General features: G+C 45.6%; 2 protein-coding genes and 1 long non-coding RNA gene across 3 annotated transcripts in view; 2 read left to right on the forward strand and 1 right to left on the reverse strand.

The window, feature by feature from the left end:
• The first annotated feature begins 678 nt into the window (after positions 1–678).
• MPC1L (mitochondrial pyruvate carrier 1 like) lies at positions 679–1,395 on the forward strand. The gene has a single exon (XM_047845065.1). The coding sequence runs from the start codon at positions 770–772 to the stop codon at positions 1,193–1,195; it is 426 nt and encodes a 141-aa protein (XP_047701021.1). The 5' UTR covers positions 679–769; the 3' UTR covers positions 1,196–1,395.
• Positions 1,396–4,452: 3,057 nt separating this feature from the next.
• CXHXorf38 (chromosome X CXorf38 homolog) lies at positions 4,453–23,952 on the reverse strand. The gene is made up of 7 exons (XM_047845064.1): positions 23,707–23,952; positions 23,403–23,537; positions 17,520–17,639; positions 15,476–15,625; positions 14,782–14,961; positions 7,514–7,676; positions 4,453–7,064 (listed from the first exon to the last, which is right to left on the reverse strand). Exons 1-6 carry the CDS (start codon positions 23,920–23,922, stop codon positions 7,515–7,517), a joined length of 963 nt encoding a protein of 320 aa, XP_047701020.1. The 5' UTR covers positions 23,923–23,952; the 3' UTR covers positions 4,453–7,064; position 7,514.
• Positions 22,530–25,182, forward strand: part of LOC125157948 (uncharacterized) — a 58,039-nt gene continuing 55,386 nt past the window's right edge. Inside the window, exon 1 of the long non-coding RNA XR_007149095.1 lies at positions 22,530–22,606. This is a non-coding gene — a long non-coding RNA (uncharacterized LOC125157948). The remainder of the gene's footprint in view (positions 22,607–25,182) is intronic.

Below are 25,182 nucleotides of genomic sequence, written 5' to 3' on the forward strand. Positions count from 1 at the left end.
CTATAAAACTTACATATGCACTGCATATTAAATAGTACTGTATCTATTAAATAGTACTGTATCTAATGTTAAGCATCTGAGTGGATTATTGTACTGTGGTTAAGTTAGGAGAATGTCCTTGTTAAGATCCAGATGCTGAAAGATTTAGGGGTGGAATGTCACAGTGTCTGCAATGCTCAGGCAAACTGTATAAGGACTAAAATTGTGTACTTGGTTGAAGGATTCTGTATCAACATCTAGTCAACACTGTCCACAGACTGGGCAGAACAAGCCAAGTTTTCCCCTGGATAGTTGAAGAGAAGCACACAGCTGGACGGACACTCACCTCCCTGCGTGCCACGTGGATCCCTGAGAGTTCTACGATGGCCACACCCCAATGGCGAGTGAAGACGAGGCTGCGGTCTCACCTTTGTTAGAGGAACGAACACACATACACACACACACACACACGAGCACGCACGCTCTGCATCCTTTCTGGCAGCGCTGCTTACGGATGATGGCGAGGCTACGCCTTCCATCTCCAAACGCAACGGAACCTCGTTAAGTGCTTGTCAGATACACTTTACGGCCGTCACGTGAAGGCGGAAGGGCGTGGCCACACCTCCTGCACTTAAAGGCACGTGCGACAGAGGCATGCGCTGTGTGGAGCACTTTATGGCAGCCACGCGAAGGCGCGAGGCCAGCGGCCGATGCTGCGTGGGGCGGGGTCTGCGTCCACGTATTTGGAGGCTGGCTGTTATTCCGTTGGTGCCCCTACCGCTCGGCGATCATGGCGACGGTGGCAGCACTGTGGCGGAGAGCGAGGGACTACATGAAGACCAAGGAGTTCCGGGAATACCTGACCAGCGTGCACTTCTGGGGTCCTGTGGCCAACTGGGGCCTGCCGCTGGCCGCCTTTAAGGATATGAGGGCACCGCCCGACATCATCAGCGGCCGCATGACGACGGCGCTCATCTTCTACTCGATGGCCTTCATGCGTTTCGCCTATCGCGTACAGCCTCGAAACTTGCTGCTGTTGGCGTGCCACACCACCAACGTCATGGCGCAGAGTGTGCAGGCGGGCCGCTTCGTAATCCACCACTACGGCGGCACCGCCACCACCACCGCTGCCACCACCACCACCAACGACCCCACCATGGTTCCCACCAGCGACCGTGTGTGTGCTAGCGACTTTGAGGATGACAACTCCTGCTAGGCAGCCCCCGGCTCCAACCCGTCGTCCTCCAAACCTGGCTGAGTGGGCCCGATTGAGTTTTTGCAGCTTGCAAGCACTGAACTGTTACTCTTCCTGAAGAAAAGGCCAGTGAAAAGTTTGGTTTTGACTCAAATAAAACAGTTCGAATCTGATTTAAACCTGCAGTTTGGTTAATAAAAAAAATAGAAAGTAGCAAAGAACGGAAGCTGCAGAGTGTTTATTTCGTGCTCTGAAAATACAGTGTTGTTTAGGGGAGGGTAGATTGGCTGGTCTTTCTCTTCACGGGACCTGCACACACCTCGAGGGGTAGTTTTTACAGGGGAGGAAGACTGAATGAAAGCTCTCTTGGGATGTTCTGTTACTTGTTTTGGGGTGTCCAGGCCAAGTAACGGTGCCTAATAGCATTCATGATTTTTAAAACTTGGTACAGGCATTAATCTCTTACAGCAAAAATAACTCGGGGGCTATGTCTACCAAGGGAAATACTTCAAAGTGGGTTTAAATGAGTTCAGTGAAACCCAGTTTGGACTTTTAAAAGGGGTACTTATTAAGAGAACCTAGAATCTCTTGGTGGCTGGAGAGCAATGACAGACTCTACCATAGAAACAAGATAAACAACTCTGAGGTCTGTTGCTGTCAACCCTGGATTTTAGGTAACTAGAGAATAAGAACGACAAAATCCTAACCCTTTCCTCTTTTCTTCATGTCTAGATGTGGGGGGCGGGGAATGGCAGCTGGTAAAACTGGTAAGCCTATTGCCCTGTATTAAATGCTAGCTAGGGGTGGGGGTGGTGGTCAGTGGTCAACAGTATTAGCCCCGTGTTCCCCTAGGAATCCCATGGGTACTAAGAACTTGTCAAACCAGGTTGCATGAAGTGGGGAGAGAAGGGTGGGGATGTGGATGTGAGGCCACTACCTCTGCAGCAGAGGCTACCCTCTAGGATTTGACCCTGAATCTCTGGCCTCTGGAGGATGCAGGAAGTTCCAGAGTGGTCTGCTGGGTGAAGACTACTTAAACCTTACTTTGGTTAAAGATTTCAAATGTAAAGAAATTGACAACTGACTGAAAGGTTCTGAAGACATCAGGTCTTGGACAAGACAGGCACAACATTAGTGGAACTCTGGAAGATTCCCCTTTATCTTCTTTTTTAAAAATCTTTTTTTTTTTTTTTTTTTTTTAATTTTAGAGAGTGCAAGCTGGGGAGAGGGGCAGAGGGAGAGAGAGTCTTAAGCAGGCTCTACGCTCAGCACGGAGCCCGACACAGGGCTCAATCCCATGACCCCAGGATCACGACTTGAGCTGAGATCAAAGAGTCTGATGCTCAACTGACTGAGGCACCCAGGCGCCCCCACCCCTCCTTTATCTTCTGTGGCATCTAAGCAGTAGTCCTTTTTGTAGGCAGTTTCTGCATTTCACACTCTGCATTCAGGGGGAGAACAAACTCTGGAAAACTATTGTGTATCAGTAACAAATCACCCAAAACTTAGCTTAAAACAACAAATACTACCTCACGATTTCTGAGGGTCAGGAATCTGGGAGTGGCTTAGCTGCGTGTTTCCAGCTCAGGATCTCTCAGTTGTCGGCTGGGGCTGTAGTCTCTGGACTTGCCTTGGGCTGGCGGATCCATTTCCAAGCTCACTCACGCAGTTGTTTGCAGGTTTCATTCACTTCCTTGGCATGGGGGCCACAGGGCTGCTCATGACAGGGCTTCCCTCCACGTATTCCAAGAGAGAGAAAGCCCAAGATAGCCATGGTCTTTTGTAGCGTAATCTGGGAAGTGACACACAATCACTTCAGCTGTGTCCTGTTGGCCCATTTCTGGTACACTGTGGGAGGAAAATACAAGGGTGGGAATACCAGGAGGCAGGGATCTTTGTTGGAGGCTAGCTACCACATATGGTTCTGAAATAAAAATCCTCACGCCTTTCTGAAAGTCAGTGGAAGGTAATAAAGCATGTCAGGTCAGCACCCACCTTCCCCCAAAGATGTCACAAAATGCTCAGTTTACAGTTTTGTAGTTGTAACTAACATGCACATATCAGAGAGCATGGGTTTGAGAATCAGGAAGGAAGTCTCTGGAAGATAGTATTTTAGATAGTTCAGACTATAATGTAATAATAGAAACCAGTTCTGAAAGTTTTGAAGTGGGTCATAACCTTCTTTCAAGATTTTTATTAAAACTTTAAAGGAATTTTCCCCTTCACTAATGTCTGAGTAGGAATTAATATATTTTTAGATCTGTCTTACAACATGTATTTTGTAATTTGAGTATATTCCAATAAAAGGCAGGTAGGTTTCTAATTAACCTGGTAAGAGAAAAGTAGGTAATAATCCTTCCTGATAATTTCCTATCACTTTACAACATTTATAATTTAGAGGGCAAAATGATTAGAGAAAAAATCCAAAAGATTGCAACGCCTCCTACTCTAAGGCAATGCTCCACTTACAGGATCTAATTTGCAGTATGCCCACCCAACACGTAACCCTTTGTTGCCTAAGATATTCATGTTTCAAGCCATAAGAGTGATTAACACTTTAATAGAAATGAGCATTTCAGGGCGCCTGGGTGGCTCAGTTGGTTGAGTGTCCAATTCTTGATCTCAGCTGAGATCTTGATCTCAGGGTTGTGAGTTCAAACCCCACATTGAGCTCCAGGCTGGGCATGAAGCCTACTTAAAAAAAAATAAAAAATAAAATTTTAAACCTTAGGGTAACAATCATTTCATAATCTTCCCCAAACTCTCAAACAATCCTTTCTGGCCCTGGCCATTTAACCTGTCTACAGATCTCTTCCACTACTTATGAAGCCATTAACATTTTCTGAATTGGCAGAGCTATTTTTCCAGAAGTTTTTGTTATGGACACACTTTGGTTATTTCCCAGAATTCGTGTTTTATACTGAGTTTAATAAGTAATGTCTTTCCCCTTAGGTCCCCTGAGCTCCCTGGCAAAAAACGGGCTAAAATCCAAAGAACTACCTCACCTTTGCAACCATAATGCTGAAATGATTTCTCTCCTCTGATTCTTTCCACATATCGTGTCCCAGGGAGAGGCTGAGAGAGTAAATCATATTGCTGGATGAAAACCAGGCACTCCGAGATGAAACACCCCTGTGTGGAAAGGAGACCACTTCCTGGGCTTCTCTGGACCCTGATGCCTCACAAGTGCCCCTGGAGGTGAAGCTGACCCCCACAAAAATGGAGGCTACAACATATTCCGGGAAACGTAACACATAAGTCATGGCAGTTTGAATTTATATTGTTTACGCCTCTTTATTGTCTTGAAATGAAAAACTGTACTTAAAAACTTTCAAAATACCAGGAGTCCATGTTTGTTGCAAAAATTTCATGCAGGGGTATGCGAAGAGCAGGAAAGCCAGATTTCTAACTCCCCCACTCAACCCCAGTTCCTTTCACAGAGCTAACACTGCAAAAGAGCTTGGGAAAAGCACACAACTTTCAAGACCTTTTGTTGAAAGATACAAATAGTTTAACAGCATGCCACGCATTGTTAAACATTCTGCTTTTCTATTTAGTAGGTGTTCGAGAGCATTCCACGTTACTGCATTGCAGCATTAGTTTATACTTCTTAGCAACTGCATAATGCTCTGTAGCATGGATGTGCTGGGATTTAACCCGTCATCTCGATGGCTGGCTGCCAACGCTGCTGTGAGCGCCCTTTTGTGCACATCCTGTGCCGCGCGCACAGATCCGTAGAGAGGCCCACAGGTTGATGTCCCTGTACACGCTACATTTGCTTTAAAGCTCTCTCTGGGCATGTCTTCCTTTCTTCAATTTCAGTGTAATTAAACGTTGCCAGCATAATGTTTTTCTGAACAGTATCTTGAATTTATCAGAGCAGACAATAAATCCAGAGAGGACACCATGTATACCATTGTCCACACCCTATGAATCCTCACATTTGCATCTATTCCAGGGCCTGACCCGTGGCTAACACGTGATAAATGTTGGAGAGAGAAGGAAAAGCTAACTAGATACAAGGGGCATGAAATGAAAGTGTTCATAACCCTAAGTTCCTAAAGTTAGAAATCAGGTCTTAAATTGGTTAGGGACTCAAAATTTAATTTGATCCCAACTCTTGTACCTTGTATCTAGAAGCTAGGAAATGTTTCAGCAAACTTCTCGGTTTGGGGATAGTTGTGAGATGAATGAAAATTCTTACTTTACTGTTGATGTCTTCTAAAGGAGCTGCATGAAATGAAGGGAGAAAGAAAATGTATGATTCAAGACCAAATAGTTAAGTTACAGGCACGTTTGTATTTATCCAGGGTTTACAGCATTATATTACACTCATTTTAATATAAAAATATACCAAATACACCTCACCCTCTCCCCATTCTCTAGAGACCACATCCTTTTTTTTTTTTTTTTTAATGTTTATTTATTTTGAGACAGCGTGCGCTAGCAAGGAAGGGGGGAGAGAGAATTGTAAGCAGGCTCCACACTATCAGTTGTCAGCGTGGGGCCCAGTGTGGGGCTCCAACCCACGAACCACAAGATCATGACCTGAGTCAAAATCAAGAGTCGGACACTTAACTAAGCCACCCAGGTGCCCCTACAGGGTCACATCCTTGATGGGCAGCTCAGTAAGCAAAGGAGGATGGCTTCATTTGGGGTTGGAGTGGAAGCATCTCCTCCAGGAAGCGGGGAATGAGGCAATTCTGTTCCTAAAGGTCCAGAGGTGACATGGCCCAGTTAGGCACTGCTGGCTTTGAACAGGAGCAGAGGTAGGGAAGGGTGAGGCTGATCCCCTGGACCACTGCATATGACTGGACAGTGGTTTTGCAGTTTAGGAAACAGACAGGATAAAGTCAGAAGTAGATGACTTTTGGGGATAGAGGAAGTACAAATGAATCTGTCAATCTGCTGAAAGAAAAATGATGCCTTTGAATTTCTAAAAGAATGTTGGTATTTCACCCTTAAATCTCATAACAAAGGACCAGGTTGGTTTAGTTAATGGTCTAACATTCATGTGTATGAATAAGCGATCTGTGGATCCTTCGGTCAACAAATATTCATGGAGCACATGAGGGCTAGACCCTGTGCACTCAGGATATTAATGAGCGGAAAGAGGGGATTGCCACGGGAGTTGACTTTTCCCAGGAGTACCATAAACAGGTCAGTAACTGTGAAGCTATCCCCGACATTCCCGTTTGTGAGACTGGCATGGGCCTTCTGCCTGCTTTGGTCAATCAAGTCACTGTGTTCTCTGGTCCCCACTGACCAGCCTGGGCCCACCTCCTTGCCCTAGTGCCCGGGGCTACCAGAAATAGGTAGCAACAGTTCTGTACTAAATTGGAAATGGCTAGAAAATGGGCAATCTCTTTTCTTGCCTTCTTTCAAAAAGGAAGGATTTACATCACAGCCTGCCCCTTGGGCACCCCTCGTAAGCGAGACTTTTTTTAGGAAGGGGGTAGGGATAGGGCTTGTGTGCCAGCTGGCAGAGAACTCTTTGTGACCCTTCGCCCAGGGCTGGCCAAATAGCCTTTACTGTGTTAAGCAGCTTAAGTTTAGGATCAGAAAAGAATAGCAAAAACCTTCCCGCAAAACCAATAAACCAAAACAAACAAAAGAAAAAAAAAAAAAAAAACCCTGGGTGACAGCAAGTTTTGGCACAACAGTATCTAACATTTTTTGGTGGGTTACAGATAACACAACACCAAGCTTACGAATATTAAAAAAAATATTCCCAAAGAGTCAAAGGAAAGTCCAAGAAAAGACAACAAAAATTCCTTTTTGTTTGGGTGGTGCACTCTGTTAAGTTTTTCCTTTTGCACAGAAAAGAAGGGCTGAGATTGAAGCCATGCCGACCTTCACATAACATGCCTGGGTTTTGTCAAAGGGCAGCCTAAAACAAGAGAAAATGTTTAATTTTCTTTATTTGAAAGGAAAAATGTAAAACACCAAAGACAGTTATTTTAACAAGTTTTTCTTATGGAAATTAACAAGTTGCTAGTAATGCCACAGGGAAGAGCTAGGGATCCCTGGTGTCATTTTAGGGCTGATGTGCTTTTGGATTATGTTAGAAAGTTGATTTACTTAAGACTAGACCAATGACCTCAGGTATATTTGACTAAACACAGCTGACAGGCAGATTATGTTGAATTACTTCACAGATGTGAGAACCATCAATTAGAAAGAGCGTAGGGCTCAGTGTCCTTTCTTTCAAATAATAAGGACACAGAAAAACTTCGGGTTAGACTAAATTGTGAGTTCATTATGGCCTTACATAAGAGAACAGGCATCAGAGAAATGAGGTTATTCTATCCTTACTTAACCTCATAGGTCTAAACTCACCTCAGGCCTTCCCTTCAGGTGTCTCTGCCCCAGGTTCCTTTGAACTTGGTTTTTGATGCTGTAGATGGAGGTTGTCTAGCTTCTGTATATCTTCGGTAAGACCATTTCTAAGATCCTCATTGTTTCTCAGAAATTCTTTCACTACTTCCAGTCGATTTAAGATCTGCAAGAGGAAACCACACAATGTATGGCTTAGAAAATTTTATAGCAGGCTTATAATTCTGATGAAAAACTTACTAGCTTCAAGACTGTCTCTTGCTCATGTGTCCACCAGTAGCTGGTTCTGGGGCTACACAAAGGGGTGTCTGCTTGTCTCAAGTTTTTTTTTTTTTTTTTTGCTTTTAGGGGCCAACATCCAAAATATATAAAGAACTCGTACATGAAAAGGTGCTCAACATCACTAATCATCAGGGAAATGCAAAACAAAACCACAATGAAATCTCACCATCTGCCTGTCAGAGTGGCCATCATTAAAAAGACAAGAGGTAATAGATGCTGGTGAAGATGTGGTCAAAAGGGACCCCCTGTGCGCTGCTGGTGGGAATGTAAACTGGTGTAGCCACTATGGAGAACAGTACGGAGGTTCCTCAAAAAAATTAAACAGAATTACCATGAGATCCAGCAATTCTACTTCTGGAAATATATCTGAAGGAAATGAAAACACCATGTGGAAGAGATATCTGCAGCCCCATGTTCATGAGCAGCATTATTAACAACAGCCAAGATGTGGAAACAGCCTAAGTATCCATCGATAGATGAATGGATAAAGAAGTTGTGGTACATATATATACCATGGGATATTATTCAGCCATAAAAAAAAGGAGGAAATCCTGCATTTGTGACAACGTGGATGGACCTTCAGGGCATTATGCTAAGTGAAAGAAGTCAGAGAAAGACAAATACTGTATGATTTATACGTGGAATCTTAAAAAAAAAAAAAAAAAGCCCCAAAAAGCAAACTCAAAGACCAAGAGATCAGAATTGTAGTAACCTGAAGGGGCGATGGGGTGGGGCAGAGAGGGAATGAGAGGGAGGGGATCAAAATGTAACAAACTTTAGTTATAAGATAAAAAAGTACTAGGGATGGAATGTACAACACGATGATTACAGCGAACACTGCTGTGTGATATACAGGACATTTGTTACAAGAGTAAATCCTAAGCGTTCGCATCACCAGGAAAAGTTTTTTTCTTATTTTTTGTTTGTATCTGTATGAGCAGATGGATATTAACTAAACTTACTGTGGTAACCATTTTACAGTATATGTAGGTCAAATCATCATGCTGTATGCCTTAAGCTGCATGTCAATTACATCTCATAAAAATGGGGAAAAAAATTTTTAACTCTTTTTGCTTTAAAACTTCCTGCATTTGAAAAAAAAAAAAAAACTTCCTGCATTTGTAGGAAAGGGCTATATATCTGTCTCTATCTCTATACGTGTATGTACACACACACACACACACACACACACACACACACGGGCACACATGTATGCACACATATATATGTATACTGTAATATTAAAACAAAATGATGCCCTTTCATTTGGAATTTATAGCTGCACATTTATTACTATTGAATATGTGTATATTAAATACTTATAAAATATGTGTATGTTTAATAGTAATAAATGTACATGTACAGAATTCAAATTTTTTTTTTCAACGTTTATTTATTTTTGGGACAGAGAGAGACAGAGCATGAACGGGGGAGGGGCAGAGAGAGAGGGACACACAGAATCGGAAACAGGCTCCAGGCTCTGAGCCATCAGCCCAGAGCCTGACGCGGGGCTCGAACTCACAGACCGCGAGATCGTGACCTGGCTGAAGTCGGACGCTTAACCGACTGCGCCACCCAGGCGCCCCTAGAATTCAAAATGAACACAGGGGAACAAGGTAAAAAGTCAGTCTTCTTCCCCACCCTGTCCCCAGTCACCCAGCTCCTATCTTCAGAGGGGACCACAACAAAGTTTCTTGTGTTTCTTCCAGAGACTTACATGTGAGCACACATATATACATGTATACATACACATTTAAAAGTTTTTTCACAATAACTATGACTGACACATACACATTTTAAAAAACACAAATGGCAGCATACTAGACGCTGTCCCTCAACCGAGTTTTTTTTCTGTGGCCTCATTATTTTTTTTTAATGACTATATAGTATTTCAGTTATGGATGCTTCACATTTTAACATATTATTTCAAGTCTTCTGTTAGGAGCAATAATGCTGAAGTAACTAACCTGGTACACGTGTCATTTTGCACAAGTGACAGGCTATTTGTAGGATCTGTTTTTAGAAGTGGAACGTGGTGTTAATTTTGAGTTTTCTCTTTTACTGTTAATAGATTTTGCCCAAACTACCATGTATAGAGGTTACTGTGCTGATTTAAACTCCCACCAATAATGCATACTTCCCAACGCTTAAACGAATACAAGTACTCTCAGAATAGTACAATGGAAGTGTTTTCACTGGGCTTATCCTCAGGATCCCCTAACCGGTCACTTTGCTTAAATGAGAGACACTCATATTTGGGGGGCATGGTGAATTTTTTTAATGGGGGACCCTGAACTCCAAGCTAAGTCAAGATGACTTAAATCTGATGAAGAAAAGCAATGGAGTACCTTACTCCTAGCAGAGTGGTGGTTCTTAAACTTTACAGAGAATTCATAATTGATTCTGATGCAGTAAATGTGGGGCGTAAGCTAAGCACGCACTCAGGTTATTGTGATGTAGGCACATGAAACAGCCAGATGCTGGATGATGGCGGGATGGGAGGGAGGGAGAAGACTGGCTGTGGCTTGTGGCTAGGACGAACAGGGATCCGGGAGGGCCAGCGAGGAGCTAAAGACTGCCAGAGATCTCCAGACAGGTTAGTTAAGTAGAGGGGAACAGGCTGTTTATTACACAGCTGGAAGCAAGTCTACTGCTCCTCAAAGTTACCTGGGCTTTAAATAATAAATCTGGAAACCATAAAAATGTGAAAGATCACACTGACGACATTACCCCCAGCACACGTTGGTAACTGTGGATACTGCACTGTTAGCACTTATGCCTGTGCTTGGTACTGGGTTCCCATCAGATGCCCATGACACCGCTGGCTGGGTCTGCGAACTGCACACACTCCAAGATGGAGTGGGGGCCTTCCTCCCCCTCTCCAGAGACATTCTCATTGGATGACTTGGGCACTGTGATCCTTTTGCTGTGACCTCTTGATCCTCTGTGCCCTTGAAATGTGCTTAAGAGGGGTGATTATTTTAGTTTGGTGGGGTGGTGGGGGCGGTGCAGAGACACAGTCAAAAAATTTTTTAAATTAAGAATAGGGAAGACTTCTGCACGTTTATATGTAAAGGGAGAAGAGGAAATAGAGACGGAAAAACTGAAAGTACAAGAAAAATCACGGAATGTAGTCAGACAGACTTGGATTTTGAAGCCCAGCTTTACCACTTAACCAGCTGTGTAAGTTTGGGTAAGACACTTGACCTCTCTGAGCTCGCTTCCACATATGCCAATGAAAGATGAGGCTACCAACACCACCTAGGATTCTTGTGAGCACTAGAAATAATCTACTCTGGGGCGCCTGGGTAGCTCAGTTGGTTAAGCATCCAACAGCGGCTCAGGTCATGATCTCGAGGTTCATGGGTTCAAGCCCTGCGTCAGGCTCTGTGCTGACAGCTCAGAGCCTGGAGCTTGCTTCGGATTCTGTGTCTCCCTCTCTCTCTGCCCCTCCCCTGCTCATGCTCTGTGTCTCTCAAAAATAAACAAGCATTAAATACAATTTTTTTTAATAAAAAAAGAAATAATCTACTCCAAGAACTTAGCATTGTGTCTGGTACATTCATTCCACAAATACTTATCAAAAGCCAGTCTACTATGTGCCATGTGCTGCTCTAGGCAAAACATGCTTAGCATCCCCATTCTTCTGCTTAATCCCAAACCCTTGGACTTGTCTTTGACGTCTCTACATGCCCCCATGTGCGCACCTTCTCACCATACCATGTCTACACTTCTGTCCTGGTCTGAACCCGGTAAGTGCAGGAGCCTCCTTGTGTGTCTCCCTGCTCCTGTCCCACAGCGGCCATCGCAGGAGTAAAAGCCTACGTCCTTCTGATGGCTCACGGGCCAATATGACCTGCTTTCTTCGCCTTACTTTCTCTTACCTCCTCACACGCTTTTCTTTCTCTATCCGCACCCCAGCCATCCTGCTCACATTGCTGTCCCCCCTGCCTGAAGGCTCTCCCTGCACATGTGCACATGGCTAATCCTCACCTTTTCCAGGGGGCCAACGTGACCACCTGGTTGCAACCTGATACTCGTCCCCACTCTGCTACTCCTCGTCCCCCATTCTGTGCTTGACACAGTACTTCTTCTAAAGCTGAGAAGCGCCGTTTGCTTACTACATTGACTCTTTACTGTCTCCCCCTACGGGGATCTTTGTTTTGGTCACTGATGCACACCAAGCTTCTAGAACTGTGTCTGGCACATAGCAGGTACATGCTCCGTAAATATTTTCTGGAATATAATAAATAAAGGGTCATTTCAATCCTTTTTCTGACTGAGTCAGGTACATCTGTCACTGCCCCTTCTGCTTATGTCTCCCCAGGGGTCTCTGTGGAGATGGTCCCTTCACCAGGGTTTAAGATATCAGGAATGGTTTTAAAGAATGCACAAATTCCTTACATGTTTTTTAGCCACTTACTGCGCTTGACATGCTTTAGCTGAATTAAAAAAAAATTTTTTTTTAACATTTATTCATTTTTGAGAGAGGGAGGGAGAGGGGCAGAGACAGGGACACAGAGGATCTGAAGCAGGCTCCGTGCTGTGAGCGCAGAGCCTGATGTGGGGCTCAAGCCCATGAACCGCGAGATCATGACCTCAGCTGAAATTAACAGTCAGCCGCAGCTGATGACATTTTCAATTCACTGCCATTTGGCTTAGCAAATCTTCAGACTTTGGAGGCTCACCCTAAAGAATGTGGATAATCATGTATGGTGTGGAACTTTCAAAAGAGATCAGTTCCACGCATCATGGAAAGCCAACCTTCAAATTCTTTCAGATAATGTGCCAATCAATCCTAACTTACATTTTGATCGATTGAAATATCAAGAGAAATGCCATGGTCTACTGAACAGAAAGCAGGAAAAATGCAAATTTATCAATTCTATATAGAGGCTTTGGGATGCAGAGGACAGGCCACCCAACCCCAGTTTCCTCTCTGTAAAGCAGAGGTAATGAGGGTTCAGAATTGACAGCTGCCAGCACCTCAGCGATATGAGATCTGCAGTGCCGCATGTGGAAAGGCACAGGACCAGAGGAGGGAGACCCCTGCGCCAACCCTCACACTCTTCTGTTCCTGCCTGCTCCTTGGGGTTGCTGCCTGGCATGTAAAGCAGGGGATATGGTGACCGCCAGGTTCCCTTCCAGCTTCGAAATTACACAGACTCCTGGCTTGAGTGTGCTCCTGTACAGATGCATTTTGCTGTGTGTTACACAGAAAAAAAAAAGAACCACAGGTCCCTCAAGAGAGAAGACAGAGCTAGTGACCACTCAAGGGGCTTGAGTCTGACCCCTCCTCTCCAACCCCATCGTTGTCTTGTTCTGTTCTACACTGCTTCTAACAAAAGCAGCAGAAAGAAAATTGGGGCCGGTTCTAATGGTATTTTATTTTTTTTATGTTTATTTATTTTGAGACAGAGAGAGAGAGAGAGAGAGAGAGAGGGCAAGCACACAAATGGGGGTGGAACAGAGAGAGATGATGGAGAGAGAAAATCCCAAGGAGGCTCCAAACTGTCAGTGCAGAGCCCAACACAGGGCTCGATCCCACGAACCTTGAGATCATGACCTGAACCAAAATTGAGAGTTGGATGCTGAACCAACTGAGCCACCCAGATGCCCCTGGTTCTAATGGTATTTTAAAATAAAGTAAGGTAAAACACCCGGGTTTAGAAAATACAAGACTTAACTGTCCTCTTCATCATTGTAAACACCTATGCTGTGCTGGGGTGGGAGCATCCAGAAACCAGTGGTACCTGGTCCCGCTGCTAAATTAGGAGCTCACCAGGCTGAATGAATCATCTAGGTCAAGGTCAGAATGATTAACATATGCATATGGACCAGTAAGGAGCACGGCTTAATGAATGAAATACTTTATAGTAAATAAACACTCTGTGTTTAAAGAGGCAACCAGCAAAACTACTTTGCTTGGATAAGGTACAATGGAGAGGAAAAATGATTTGTCCAAGATCTCCTGGTGATGTAAAATTCCAATCCAGCAAGTACTGGAATACGTCTGAATTTTACCAGAACACTGCTTTTTTATACCTTGCATGTAACAAACGGGATTCATTTCTCCTGTATTCCCTATCAGGACTTACGGCCATCATTAGCCTGCAGGGGCCTAAGCTGGAAACCTTGATCCTTTGACCCCCTCCTTCCCCACCTCCTTCCAGCCCCATGCCACACTCCAAGTAATATAAGCATCCACTAAGAGCCATCAGCTCTACCCAAGCAATGCCTCCAGAATGCGGCCCCTCCACCGCACCTCTAGTTTCTGTCCTTTCTCCAACCTCGCACGGCTGTGACACCATCCTGCAAGTCTCCAACCTCCAACTACCATGAGTTAACTTTCTAAAAGCAATACTGGATCCATTTGATTAACTCTTTCTGGCCTAAAAACACCCATTGGCTCCCTACTGCTTTTTAGGAATAAGGTCCAAGCCCCTTGGAACAGCACAACAAACCTTTCAAAATACGGCTTCAAACTACCTGACTGCCCTCGCATCTGACCACATCTTCTATGCTGGCCTTACCACTGCTCAGGCCCAAGTTATTCTTCTGTACCTCTGCAAGTGCTGTTCCTCCTGCCAAGAACGCCCTTCCACTCATGCCAGTTTGCCAAACTCTTACGTGATCCTCCTAGTCCTGGCTCAACAGCATCTTCTCAGCAAAGTCTTTTTTTGCAATCCCCTCTCGACCTGCAGAGAATCCCCAGAGCCTTTTGTTCAGAAACCTGTTGGAGCCCTTACCGTGTTGTGCCACTCTGTGCACACATTAGGCACTCAGATGTCTGCTGATTGAGGGAAAATATTTGTTTCAAGGTAGTGTTAGTCTGTGTCAAAAGAACATGCATTTCTGGAAATGATCGGACTTATAAATCAGAAACATAACTGGCAATATGTTGAAACAAGCTACTCTTCCTCCCTGGTGCCTTTCTTTGGTCTACTCGCACAGAGAATAGAATACTTTTTTTTTTTTTTTTTTTTTACCTCTTCAGGCAACACGTCTTGTTCTTGTGCTTGAAGATAGATCTCTTGAAGTTTCTCCTTTAGTAATTCCATTTCTATTTCATTTACTTGGCTCTCACTCAGGTAAACTCCTGTTTCATATTCACATCCATCTAGCTGATCTTCTGCAGGGATGTGAACAGCCCAGTCAGATGTCAACAGCTGTTTGAATCATCAAACAAATATATGAATAATGGAATGGAAAAGATGTTTCACTGGATTGCTCAAAGAATTTATAACTAAACCTCTTTGACTGTATCCATTTTACTAATATCTTGTGACCACAGAAAAGCTTCTTAAGCCCAGCACAATTCTGCATTTCGTATCAACATTTTTCCCCCTGCTTACATTCTAAAATTTCATTTAAATCCAACAAACTTCAAATTCTAAATGAGTGACTGGAGTTGGCTTTTTTCCCATAGTTGTTTTTTTTTTTAATGTTCATTTATTTATTTTGAGAGAGAGAGAGAGAGACTGTGCATGCACGGGGGAGGGGCAGAGACAATTCCAAGCAGGCTCCACGCTATAGCATGGAGCCTGACGTGGGGTTCGATGCCACCAACCTCAAGATCATGACCTGAGTGGAAATCAAGAGTCAGACACTTAAACCAACTTAGCCACCCAGGCGCCCCTCTCCTTAGTTCTTTATGCCAGAACTGTTCAATCTGATTTTTACCTGTTCTATTCTGGCGTAGGCTGCCACAATCTCTGGAATATTCTTGAATTCATTCAGAAAATTTTGGATCTTCATCTGAAAATCTCGAAGCCACAGAGAAGACACTTTCATCTCTGAAGAATGCATGATCTCATTACGACATCTAATCACCTACAGAAAGGCAAAAAAAGATAGAAGGTTTCAAAGTCAAATGATGGGGTAAATGGAAATTCTGGACTTCCCAAGAAAAACTGCAGAAAGGCTTTGTTAATTATGAAATCCACAAGGCTTCAGGGGGATGTTTGACCGCCTGCTACTTGGAGTAACGAGTGAGAAATACAAACAGGCCTACAACTATTGTCGGCTCTTGAAATCTTGTGACTGGCTGGTTATCTCTTACACAACCTCCCAAATCTCTAAACTTAAAACCCACCTGCCAGGGGTGCCTGGGTGGCTCAGTCACTTGAGCAGCCGACTTGGGCTCAGGTTGTGATCTCGTGGTTTGTGAGTTCAAGCCCCACATTTGGCTCACTGCTGTCAGCACAGAGCCCACTTCGGATCCTGTCTCCCTCTCTCTCTGCCCTTCTCCTGCTCTCGTTCTCTCTCAAAAACAAACAAACAAATAACAACAACAACAACAAAAGACCACTCTTATCAAAAACAAACAAACAAACAAACAAACAAAACCACCTGCCAAAGAGCAAGAGAATTGGTTACTGGCTCTACGTATACCCAAAGGCTGAAGCAGACAATGCAAAACTCTTTTAAATATTGTTGGAGCTCCAGGAAGGTGGGCAAAGGGGGTGTTTTGATGTGGCAAGTCTGATGAAAACAAAATCAACTTTTGCCTATATTGTATAACAAATGCTTCTGTCTCATTGTGTATTAGTATACAATTCACATAAAGTCTTCCACGTTCTTAGCTAAAAGATATGAAGAGGTCGACTTTGTACTGTGACAGTTTTTGTCTGCTGATATTATGAAAGATTCTCAGTTCTTCCAGCTGCTAGCATGCCAGCAAAATACACGTGCATTTTCTCTATATGTCATATATAATCCAGGTACGTTGTGTACTCTTTTCGACAACCCTCAGACTAATCAATGTGCGAGAGCTGTTCTCTGGTGAAACAGAGAAAGTCTAAATCCCCCAGAGGAAATCTGACAAGCATAGTGATCTATTCGGAGACTGCTTGTCTGTTAGGGTTAGCCAAAGAGATTCAGAAGGGCAGGATTCAAATGCTGGCACATGACCGACAGAGTGATGCACTCCTCTCTGTTTTATTTTTTATTTTTTATTTTTTAAACGTTTTATTTTTTTAAGTAATCTTTACACCCAACGTGTGGCTCGAATCTACAACCTCGAGATCAAGAGTCACATGCTCCACCGAGTGAGCCGGCCAGGCGCCCCTATTTTTTTTTTTTTAATATGGAAAATTACCTGACTTCTGTTTATGGCAGACCAGGGGAGAGAAATTGGTGGCTCATCTATTTTAGCAGTGAACAGAAGATCAAGGTGTTGGGAAACTTCAGTGAGGGAGAACTCAGGGGCCAGTCTCCTACCTGCATTCTCATAGGGGTTCTTGGACACACAGAAGGTGCATGCGACGTGGGCCCCACTAGCCCACTTAGTGTTGCCAACCTTGAGCCAAAGTCTAACTTTCCCTGCACGACACTGTTCTGGGGAGAGACCGTCTGCTACGTGGGTGTGCGCACGGCTGCTTGAGCACCACAGGGTGTCTTTCTCAGCTGCCCTTCACAGCACCGACCCGACTGACTCTCACTGGATGATTTTATTTTTATTATTATTTTTTAATGTTTAATTATTTTTGAGTGAGAGAGAGGGAGAAAGAATGAGTGGGGAAGGGGCAGAGAGAGGGGGGGATAGAGCATCTGAAGCAGGCTCCAGGATCTGACCTGTCAGGATCTGACCTGTCAGCATCTGAGCATGATGTGGGGCTCAAACCCACAAACTGTGAGATCATGACCTGAGCCGAAGTTGGACGCTTAACCAACTGAGCCACCCAGGGGCCCCTCACTGGATGGTTTTACATGTGACAGCTCTTACCTCTGTGACTTTCTTTCGATCAATCATGAAGTGATCACAGGAGTTGATGAGGCTTAAAAGGGCAACGGCATCACATTCCTCAGGGCCTGTTTTGTCTGCCAGTCCTCGGGGCATGAAGGCCTAGAGTAGGGGAGGCACAAGGGACACCTGAGTCTCCTCCAACCCTAGGAACCGGTGGGCAAATGTTACTTACCTGTTTCCCAAATGCTGATTGGAATGTTCTTACTGCGGTTTCAAGGTAGAGCCTTGTGAGTCCAAAACACAGGTTGGGAAAGAGTGTGAGAGCTAAGGCTTGGCCAAGTGTGATCACCGAAGGGTTGCTCTATCTATCCCTCTGCTATCAGAAATACTTCAACACTTGGCATATCTGTCCTTTCTTAATGGTGGACAAGCAGGAAGCATAGGTAGAAAGCAGTCCTTTTCTTCCCCCTCTTTTCCTTCCTGAGGTTTCAGTGGCTGAATTGTTAAAGAAGACTTAAAATTTAAAAGTGATAGTTACTCCCAAGTGAGCCTGGGCTTTGGAGTGTGATAGAGCCAGGTTCACATCCCACCTCAGCCACCTGCCAACTTGGGGGACCCTGGGCGAGTTACTTACCCTCAGAGTCCTCATTGGTAAGTAGGGGATAACTGTCCTCGTCTACTTCGAAGGATGTTGTGAGAATTACATGAGTTAATGCAGGTGAAGGACGGTGTCCGGCACACGGTAAACCAACAGGCCATAAATGTGGGCAATTACCGTGCTGATAGTGCAACGTGAGCATGACCTACCTAGGAGTTGCAGATGGGATCCTAGGGTTTGAGATACTAGATATATCAGAAGGCCCTCGTTCTAGTGTGATCTTGCCTTCTGTAGGATTTTATGGCACAGACCCCCAAAATGGTGTCACAGCAAGGCTTGGGCATATTTCTCTCCTGCAACAGTTCCAAATTTACATCTGAATGCAATAATTTTACCAAGCTCAGCAGCTCAAGAGTACATTCCTGCCAAGGAACTAGAAACGATGACATAAGCAAAATTACTTGCAATAAGAACTCTAAATAGAGAGACCTATTTTCCTGAAAACAGACACATTTCAGTAGGCAGGCAACCACATTTCCTATAGTGCTGCTCGTAACGGTATTACAGAAAGGGCTTGTGGTCAGTGCCAACACACCCCAAGGAGAGTCATGGCTATGTTCCTGATGGTGGTGGAATCCTCCACTGGAGCCTCACACAATTAAGAACTTTGGGGGACGCCTGGCTGGCTCAGTCGGTTAAGCATCGGACTTTGGCTCAGGTCACGATCTCACCGTTTGTGAGTTCGAGCCCCGTGTGCTATGTTGAGAGCTCAGAGCCTGGAGCCTGCTTCAGATTCTGTTTCTCCCCACCGCCCCCCCCTTCTCTCTGCCCCTCCGCTCATGCTCGCTCTCTCTCTCTCAAAAATGAATAAACATTAAAAAAAAAGATACAGTAGCCAGTACCACTGTCTTTTCATGTCTTAACAGCCACTGACTTGCTGATCCTCTGAAAGTCTATAGTGGATGCTACAATGTTTACAAAGAAGTTAACTTATCACAGCCAAAGCAGGGCAGTAACACTGGAAAAAAAAAACCCAAAAAACCCACCACCATCATCAACAAAAAACACTTCAGCTCCCACTGGGAGGATAATCCCAAAGTTAAGAAGGGATCTTAGGTGCCTCAAAACCAGGCACAGTTTTTCTTTTCTATTACAAGGAACGTCCCATCTGGCATTTTCTTGCCAGTATAAAACTGTCTTTCCCACATTAACGTTTTATTCTAGGACTTATTCCTTTTCTTCAGAACTAGAAGCCGACAGCGAGGCTTTGCTGCCTCCTTGCCACTGAAAGGAGTTTCTTAAAATGGTGTTGCATGCCACCGTGTTCCAGATGTCAAAGGCACGTGGTGGGAAACACCTGTTACTTGCCTCTCACTATCCTCTACTGCGTGTTCAGTGAGTAGGGGGAGATGAAGTTGGAGAAACAAACAGGGGCCAGGTCGTGCTGGGCTTTACTGGCTCTGGAAAGGGGTTTGGAGTTTATTCGAAGGATATCAGGAAGCCACGTGAGGGTTTTAGGCAAGGGAAGAAAATGAGCCAATTTACCCCTGAACACCACACATCCTGCAGTGTGGAGAACGGACCAGAGGTGATCACAAATGACCAGAGCAGCAGAGGTGACTGGGATGGAGGCTGCAGCCAGAGGCCAGGCAGGAGAGGTGAGAGTTGTGACGTGGAGATGGAGAGAAGCATCCACAACTATTGTGCAGGTGTAAACAAGGGGGTGGAGAGGGAGAGATGAATTGAGGGTGGTTGTAGGTAGTTGCTGCTGGAGTGTGGCCGTGGGTTTGGTGGCGGGGGTGGGGGGTGGTGGTGGTAGAGATGAAGACTCCTGCTCGAGGAGTAAATACAAAGTCCCCAGGAGGGAATAAGGAGAGGGGTCGAGCACGCACTTGCATATGGGAAGGGCCAGGGGTACGAAATGGGGAGCCATTAGCATAAGGGTAGTCTTTAATGGTGAACTCCATGGCCGGGGCGATATCCCCAGAAGAGAAGAGGGGGACAGAAGAGGCCTGAGAAATGTCCACCAAGGACCAGGAGGAGGCCGAGGAGGAGGTAGAGCCAGAGAGAGAGGAGGAAACCTGTGGGGGAGAATGATGTCACAGAGCCACAACTGTTTCAAGAGTGGCCAGGAGAGCCAAATGTCTGAGAGGTAAGAAAGATGAGGCTGGAGAACTGGAGGTCAAGTGTGCCGACAAAATAGATGCAGTGTGCTGGGAGGGGCAGAAGCCACGGTGGAATGGGTTGAGGAGTGACCGGGAGCTGAGGGAAAGACAACAGGCATAAAACCCTTTCTGAGACGCTCTGCTGGGCATGCACATGGGAGGCAGGCAGAGAGATGGGGAGAGTGCTAGAGGGAATGGCTCAAGGGAAGCATTTCTTTCTTTTAAAATTTTATTTTCCCAAATATCTATTCAAGCTTTTTTTTTTTTAAACGGCTTTATTGAGATATAATCCACATACCATACAGTTCACCAGTTCAAAGCATACAGTTCTTTCCAACAATGTGAATGGATCTTGAGGGCCTTATGCTGAGTGAAATAAGTCAGAGAAAGACAAATATTGTGTGATCCCACTTCTACGTGGAATCTAAACCAAACCAAAGCAAAAACCCAAGCTCAGCGATCCAGAGAACAGATCGGTGGTTTTCAGAGGTGGGGGGTGGGAACGGGCAATATAGGTGAAGGGGGTCGAAGGGAACTGACTTCCAGTTATAAAATACATAGGTCCTGGGGATGTATTGTACTGCATGGTGCCTGTAGTTAATAATACTGTGTTGTGTTTGAAAGTAGCTGAAACAGCAGATCTTAGAAGTTCTCATCACAAGAAAATAAACTTTTTGTAACTATGTATGGTGATGTGGCCAATCACTCGATACTCCTATCAAACCCTTCTGTTGCACATCTAAAACTGATACAATGTCATATGTCAGTTACACCGCGATACAAAAAATGTACAGTCCAGTGGTTTCTGGTATATTCACACGGTTGTGCAACCATCACCAGTTCGTTTTAGAACATTTTCATCACCCCAAAGAGAAGCCCTCTACCTCCATTCACTATCACTTCCCTCTTACCCCCAGGCCCTGGCAACCACTAACCTTTTACCTCTACATATCTGCCCATTCTGGACGTTTCATATAATATATGCCTGGCTTCTTTCACTTGGCATAATGTTCTCAAGGTTCAACCAACTTCATTCCTTTTATGGCTAAATAACACCTCATTATATGGACAGGCCACATTTTGCTTATCCATTCATCAGCTGATGGACATTTGTGTTGTTTCCACATTTCGGCTATCGTGAATAGTGCTGCTAGGGATACTCACACACAAATGTGTGTGGTTTTTGTGTGGATGTATATTTCTAAATTCATTCAGTATAAACCTAGAAGTGGAATTGCTAGGTCATGTGGTAACCCTATGTTTAATCTTTTCTTTCTTTTTCAAAAAAAAAATTAAATAAACTGAGGCAACGTTAAAGCTATTTGTATGGTGATGGGACTAAGCTGACAGGGAGAAAGGGTGGATACTTGAAGACTGAAAGTCTGTGGGTAGGTGGGAGGGAACGTGGTCTGACACACAAGTGGAGAGCCAAGGCGGTTACAGATGCCCTTCCAACTCTAGCAGAAGGAAGACGGTGCACATGGAGATAGGCTGGTAGGTCTGGCAAAAAGATGCAGAAGCATGTATCTGAGGGCATGCATCAACTCCAGGAAAAAAGTCAGCAGCTGGGGGTGAGGGTGGAGGAGTGGAAGCTTACAGAAGGAAAGGCAGCAACAGCTGTCTCCAGAAACAGGAGCCCTATACACAGGCGAGGCCAGAGCAATGGGACTCGTGATCAAGAACTAAAAGTGATACCAGTCAGCTAACCTTGGGGTGCCTGGGTGGCTCAATGGGTTAAGCGTCTGACTTCTGATTTCTGCTCAGGTCATGATCTCATGGTTTGTGAGTTTGAGCCCTCTGCCCTTCTCACACGCTCTTTCTCTCAAACTAAATAAATAAACTCAAAAAAAAAAAAAAAAAAAAAAAAGAAAGAAAGAAAGAAAAAAAAAGCCTGGGTGGCTCAGTTGGTTAAGGGTCTGACTTCCACTCAGGTCATGATCTTGCATTGACTTTGGACCCCGTGTTGAGCTCTGTGCTGACAGCTTGGAGCCTGGAGCCCACTTCGGATTCTGTGTCTCCTTCTCTCTGTCCCTCCCTCGTTCACACTCTTTCTCTCGGTTTCTCTCAAAAATAAACAAACATTTAAAAGAAAGAAAGAAACAAACAAACAAACAAAGAAACCAGTCAGCTCCCTCAAGAGATTCTTCCCCTGAGCACAAACAGATTATAGTGTTATCAGGGTTGGGGGTGGGTCATGCAAGTTCAGAGAGGAGAAAAGAGGAGGGTGTGGCTGGGAAGAGAATATAAATACTCTGGTAGGACTGGAAGGTCTTTTGATGACAGCAACAGAAAGGGGCATGAACAGGTGGCAAGGGCTTCAAGAGGATGCCAGGGGTATGAAAGCAGCAACAAAGACCAAACAGGTAAGGGACAGTCACAGTCAAGGGTAGAATTTTGGGTTTCTTTCTTTTCTGGGTAAAAGTTGGCAAGTCTATGGTGGCAACAACAACAACAACAAAAAAAAACGGGGAAGAGGGTGTAGATGTGGTGGGTTTATGGGTCCACGATAGCCACCAGCCTGGTGGCCACTGATCAAGTCCAACTTCCTCATTTTTGAGGTTAGGGTACAGAGGCTGGGCTACTGTCACACAGCAGCAGCTGAAATGGGACTCTGATCCCTGCTTTCCCGGCACCAAGCCTGTGCCTGGCTGCTAATTAGTATGCAGATTGACTGCAAAAGTTAATTTGTGTTAGGAAGTGACTTTGCCCCTCCCCACTCCCTACAGGGCTTCTAGCAAACATCAAAAAGTTCTTAAAAATTCCCCAATTGTCTCAGCTAGTAAGTCATAGTGCAAAGATCTGAAAACAGGCCTAATAGTCTTCTATCTGGCTGCACACTTCACCGCGACCTCCTCAAAGTTTTACTCCTTAGCTGGGCCTGTGCTCATGATGCTCACTCTACATCTGGTGTCGGCATCTCTTGTCGAAATTTTCCTTATAGCGGGTAGCAAACTCAACTGCCTTGTTAGCAGAAAGGTAGAAGAAAGCTTCTACTTCCCTAACCTAGGTTAGATCCAGTACAACAGCCCTGAACCTCGTAAACACTAGACCCTGTATCAAACACCCTTTCCTCTCTCCCGCATCTGTTTATGAGGCTCTGGGCTTCAAGTGACCAGTTACCTGGTGGGTCACCTCCTATCCTCCCGAGCAGGTGCTTACCTTGGCCACCTCCCAGGCGTCGACGGGCCACCGGCCCGGTCGGCAGTTTCCCCAGTGGACGTCTCCATTCCTGTTGGTGTGGTGTTTCAAAATCTCCTGTTTCCACTCTGCGCATACCTGACACTGAGGCTGAAACTACAGGGGGCGGCGGTGAGAAGGGGTCCCGGGCGGAGGGGTGCTGTTTTGGGCAGTGAACGAGGAGCGTTGCGGTCGGCCCCGCCCCAGGGAGGGCTCGGGACACCGCGCTCGGGGACCAGGACAGGGGATAGGGTGCGGTGGTCAAGGTCCCCGGCCCTGGCCTCACCTGACGAGCGCGCGGGCTGCACCGAGAGCCGCTGCAGCAGGTGGCGCGGGGGCCCAGGTTGGGGGCGGCGGCGAGCAGGCCGCGGTGGAAGGCGACCACCTCGCGGGCGACGAAACCCTGCAGACAGCCGCGCAGCAGCAGCAGGCAGTGGCCCGCCTTCACCCAGTTCTTGTACTCGGCGCAGTTGAGGCGCGCTGCCAGCTCAGACAGCACCATGTCCCGCTCGAGCCCAGGAGGCAGCGGGGCGAGGGGCGGGGCAGGCGGCAGTGCGCAGGCGCGGAAGCCTGGGAAGACGCCGTCGCCGGCGGCTGCGCAGTGGGCGGCGGCTGCGCAGTGGGCGGCGGCTGCGCAGTGGGCGGCGGCTGCGCAGTGGGCGGCGGCTGCGCAGTGGGCGGCGGCTGCGCAGTCGGCCTGGCCCCGCCTGGAGGCAGGCCCCACGAGCACGGCGAAGGGAGGGGGTTGAGCTCCTCGCGCAGCCTCCTTGATCCCTGGGCGGAGCCTTCTGGCTTAACCCGTACGTGCACCACCCCAGCGTTAGGGGACCGCAGACGCCTAATTCCTTTATCAAGTGCTTGCCCAGAGAGCCTGTACCTGAAACTCTTCCGCCCTCTAGTCTATTTCCCTAAACTGAAACCCTGCCAGTCCCCGATTCGACTCCCCCTCCTGGTGTCCGTGCCTCTTTTATTGTAGAGATGTGTAAGGTGCTCAAGGTACACTTCTTGAATTACAGATGTTCCTTGCATTATACAATTCTATTAAGTTTATTTAGTTCCTAAGCCCACACATTGGCTGTGGCAAATAAAGGCATTAGTGCGGTGTGACCGCCGGCTGCCTGTACCACGCCATCTACCATGCTCCTGCAGTGTGCCAAGGTGACACAAAGTTCAAAAACATCCGCCACTGGGCCATTTAGCAGAGGCAAACAGGGACGACGCATGCCCTGGATCCTGGAGGGCTGTACTGCCCTGAGCCCGGTAAGAGCTTCTTCCACTATGGTCCTGAAGCATCCAGCTTAGATGATGATTATTTAGTATTCTCGGTTATAATTAGCGCTTCTTACATAAGGCAGTCTTAATTAAGCTCCGAATAAGTGTAATGAGGGTCAGAAGGTAATGGACTGTCAACCCTATGTGACAAGAGGTCCTTTCAGTTTTAGTTGCTTTTTAGTGAGCTTCTTGAGCTTGGAAAAGTGTTAAAATTGTGTGGAGTCAAAGGCTGTGGCGGAAGAGCCTACACAAAACTTTCCCCTGACTTCATGGTTAAAAGCAAAGTGGCACAGTGTGTAGGAATGCTAGCTCTGGACTCAAACTGCCCCCTTTTAGCTGTTTGATCTTAAGCAAACTTAATTTTATCTCAGCAAATTTGAAACTTCATTTCTCTGGGCCTCAGTTTACTCGTCTGTAAAAGGAGGATATTAATACATATCCTACTGAGTTGATGGGAGGATTAAACACACACTGAAATACTTAGGCCAGT

The sequence above is a fragment of the Prionailurus viverrinus genome, chromosome X (assembly GCF_022837055.1).
Source record: "Prionailurus viverrinus isolate Anna chromosome X, UM_Priviv_1.0, whole genome shotgun sequence".
Taxonomy (NCBI): domain Eukaryota; kingdom Metazoa; phylum Chordata; class Mammalia; order Carnivora; family Felidae; genus Prionailurus; species Prionailurus viverrinus.

Bases quoted from the DNA above. Each gene is read 5' to 3' on its own strand.
- MPC1L (XM_047845065.1), top strand. From the start codon at position 770: ATGGCGACGGTGGCAGCACTGTGGCGGAGAGCGAGGGACTACATGAAG.
- CXHXorf38 (XM_047845064.1), bottom strand. From the start codon at position 23,922: ATGGTGCTGTCTGAGCTGGCAGCGCGCCTCAACTGCGCCGAGTACAAG. The intron at 17,640-23,402 runs GTAAGCACCTGC...CCCCTACTCTAG, and splicing joins ACGCCTGGGAGGTGGCCAAG to GCCTTCATGCCCCGAGGACT. The intron at 7,677-14,781 runs GTAAAAAAAAAA...TTCCTCTTGCAG, and splicing joins AAGACGTGTTGCCTGAAGAG to ATCTTAAATCGACTGGAAGT.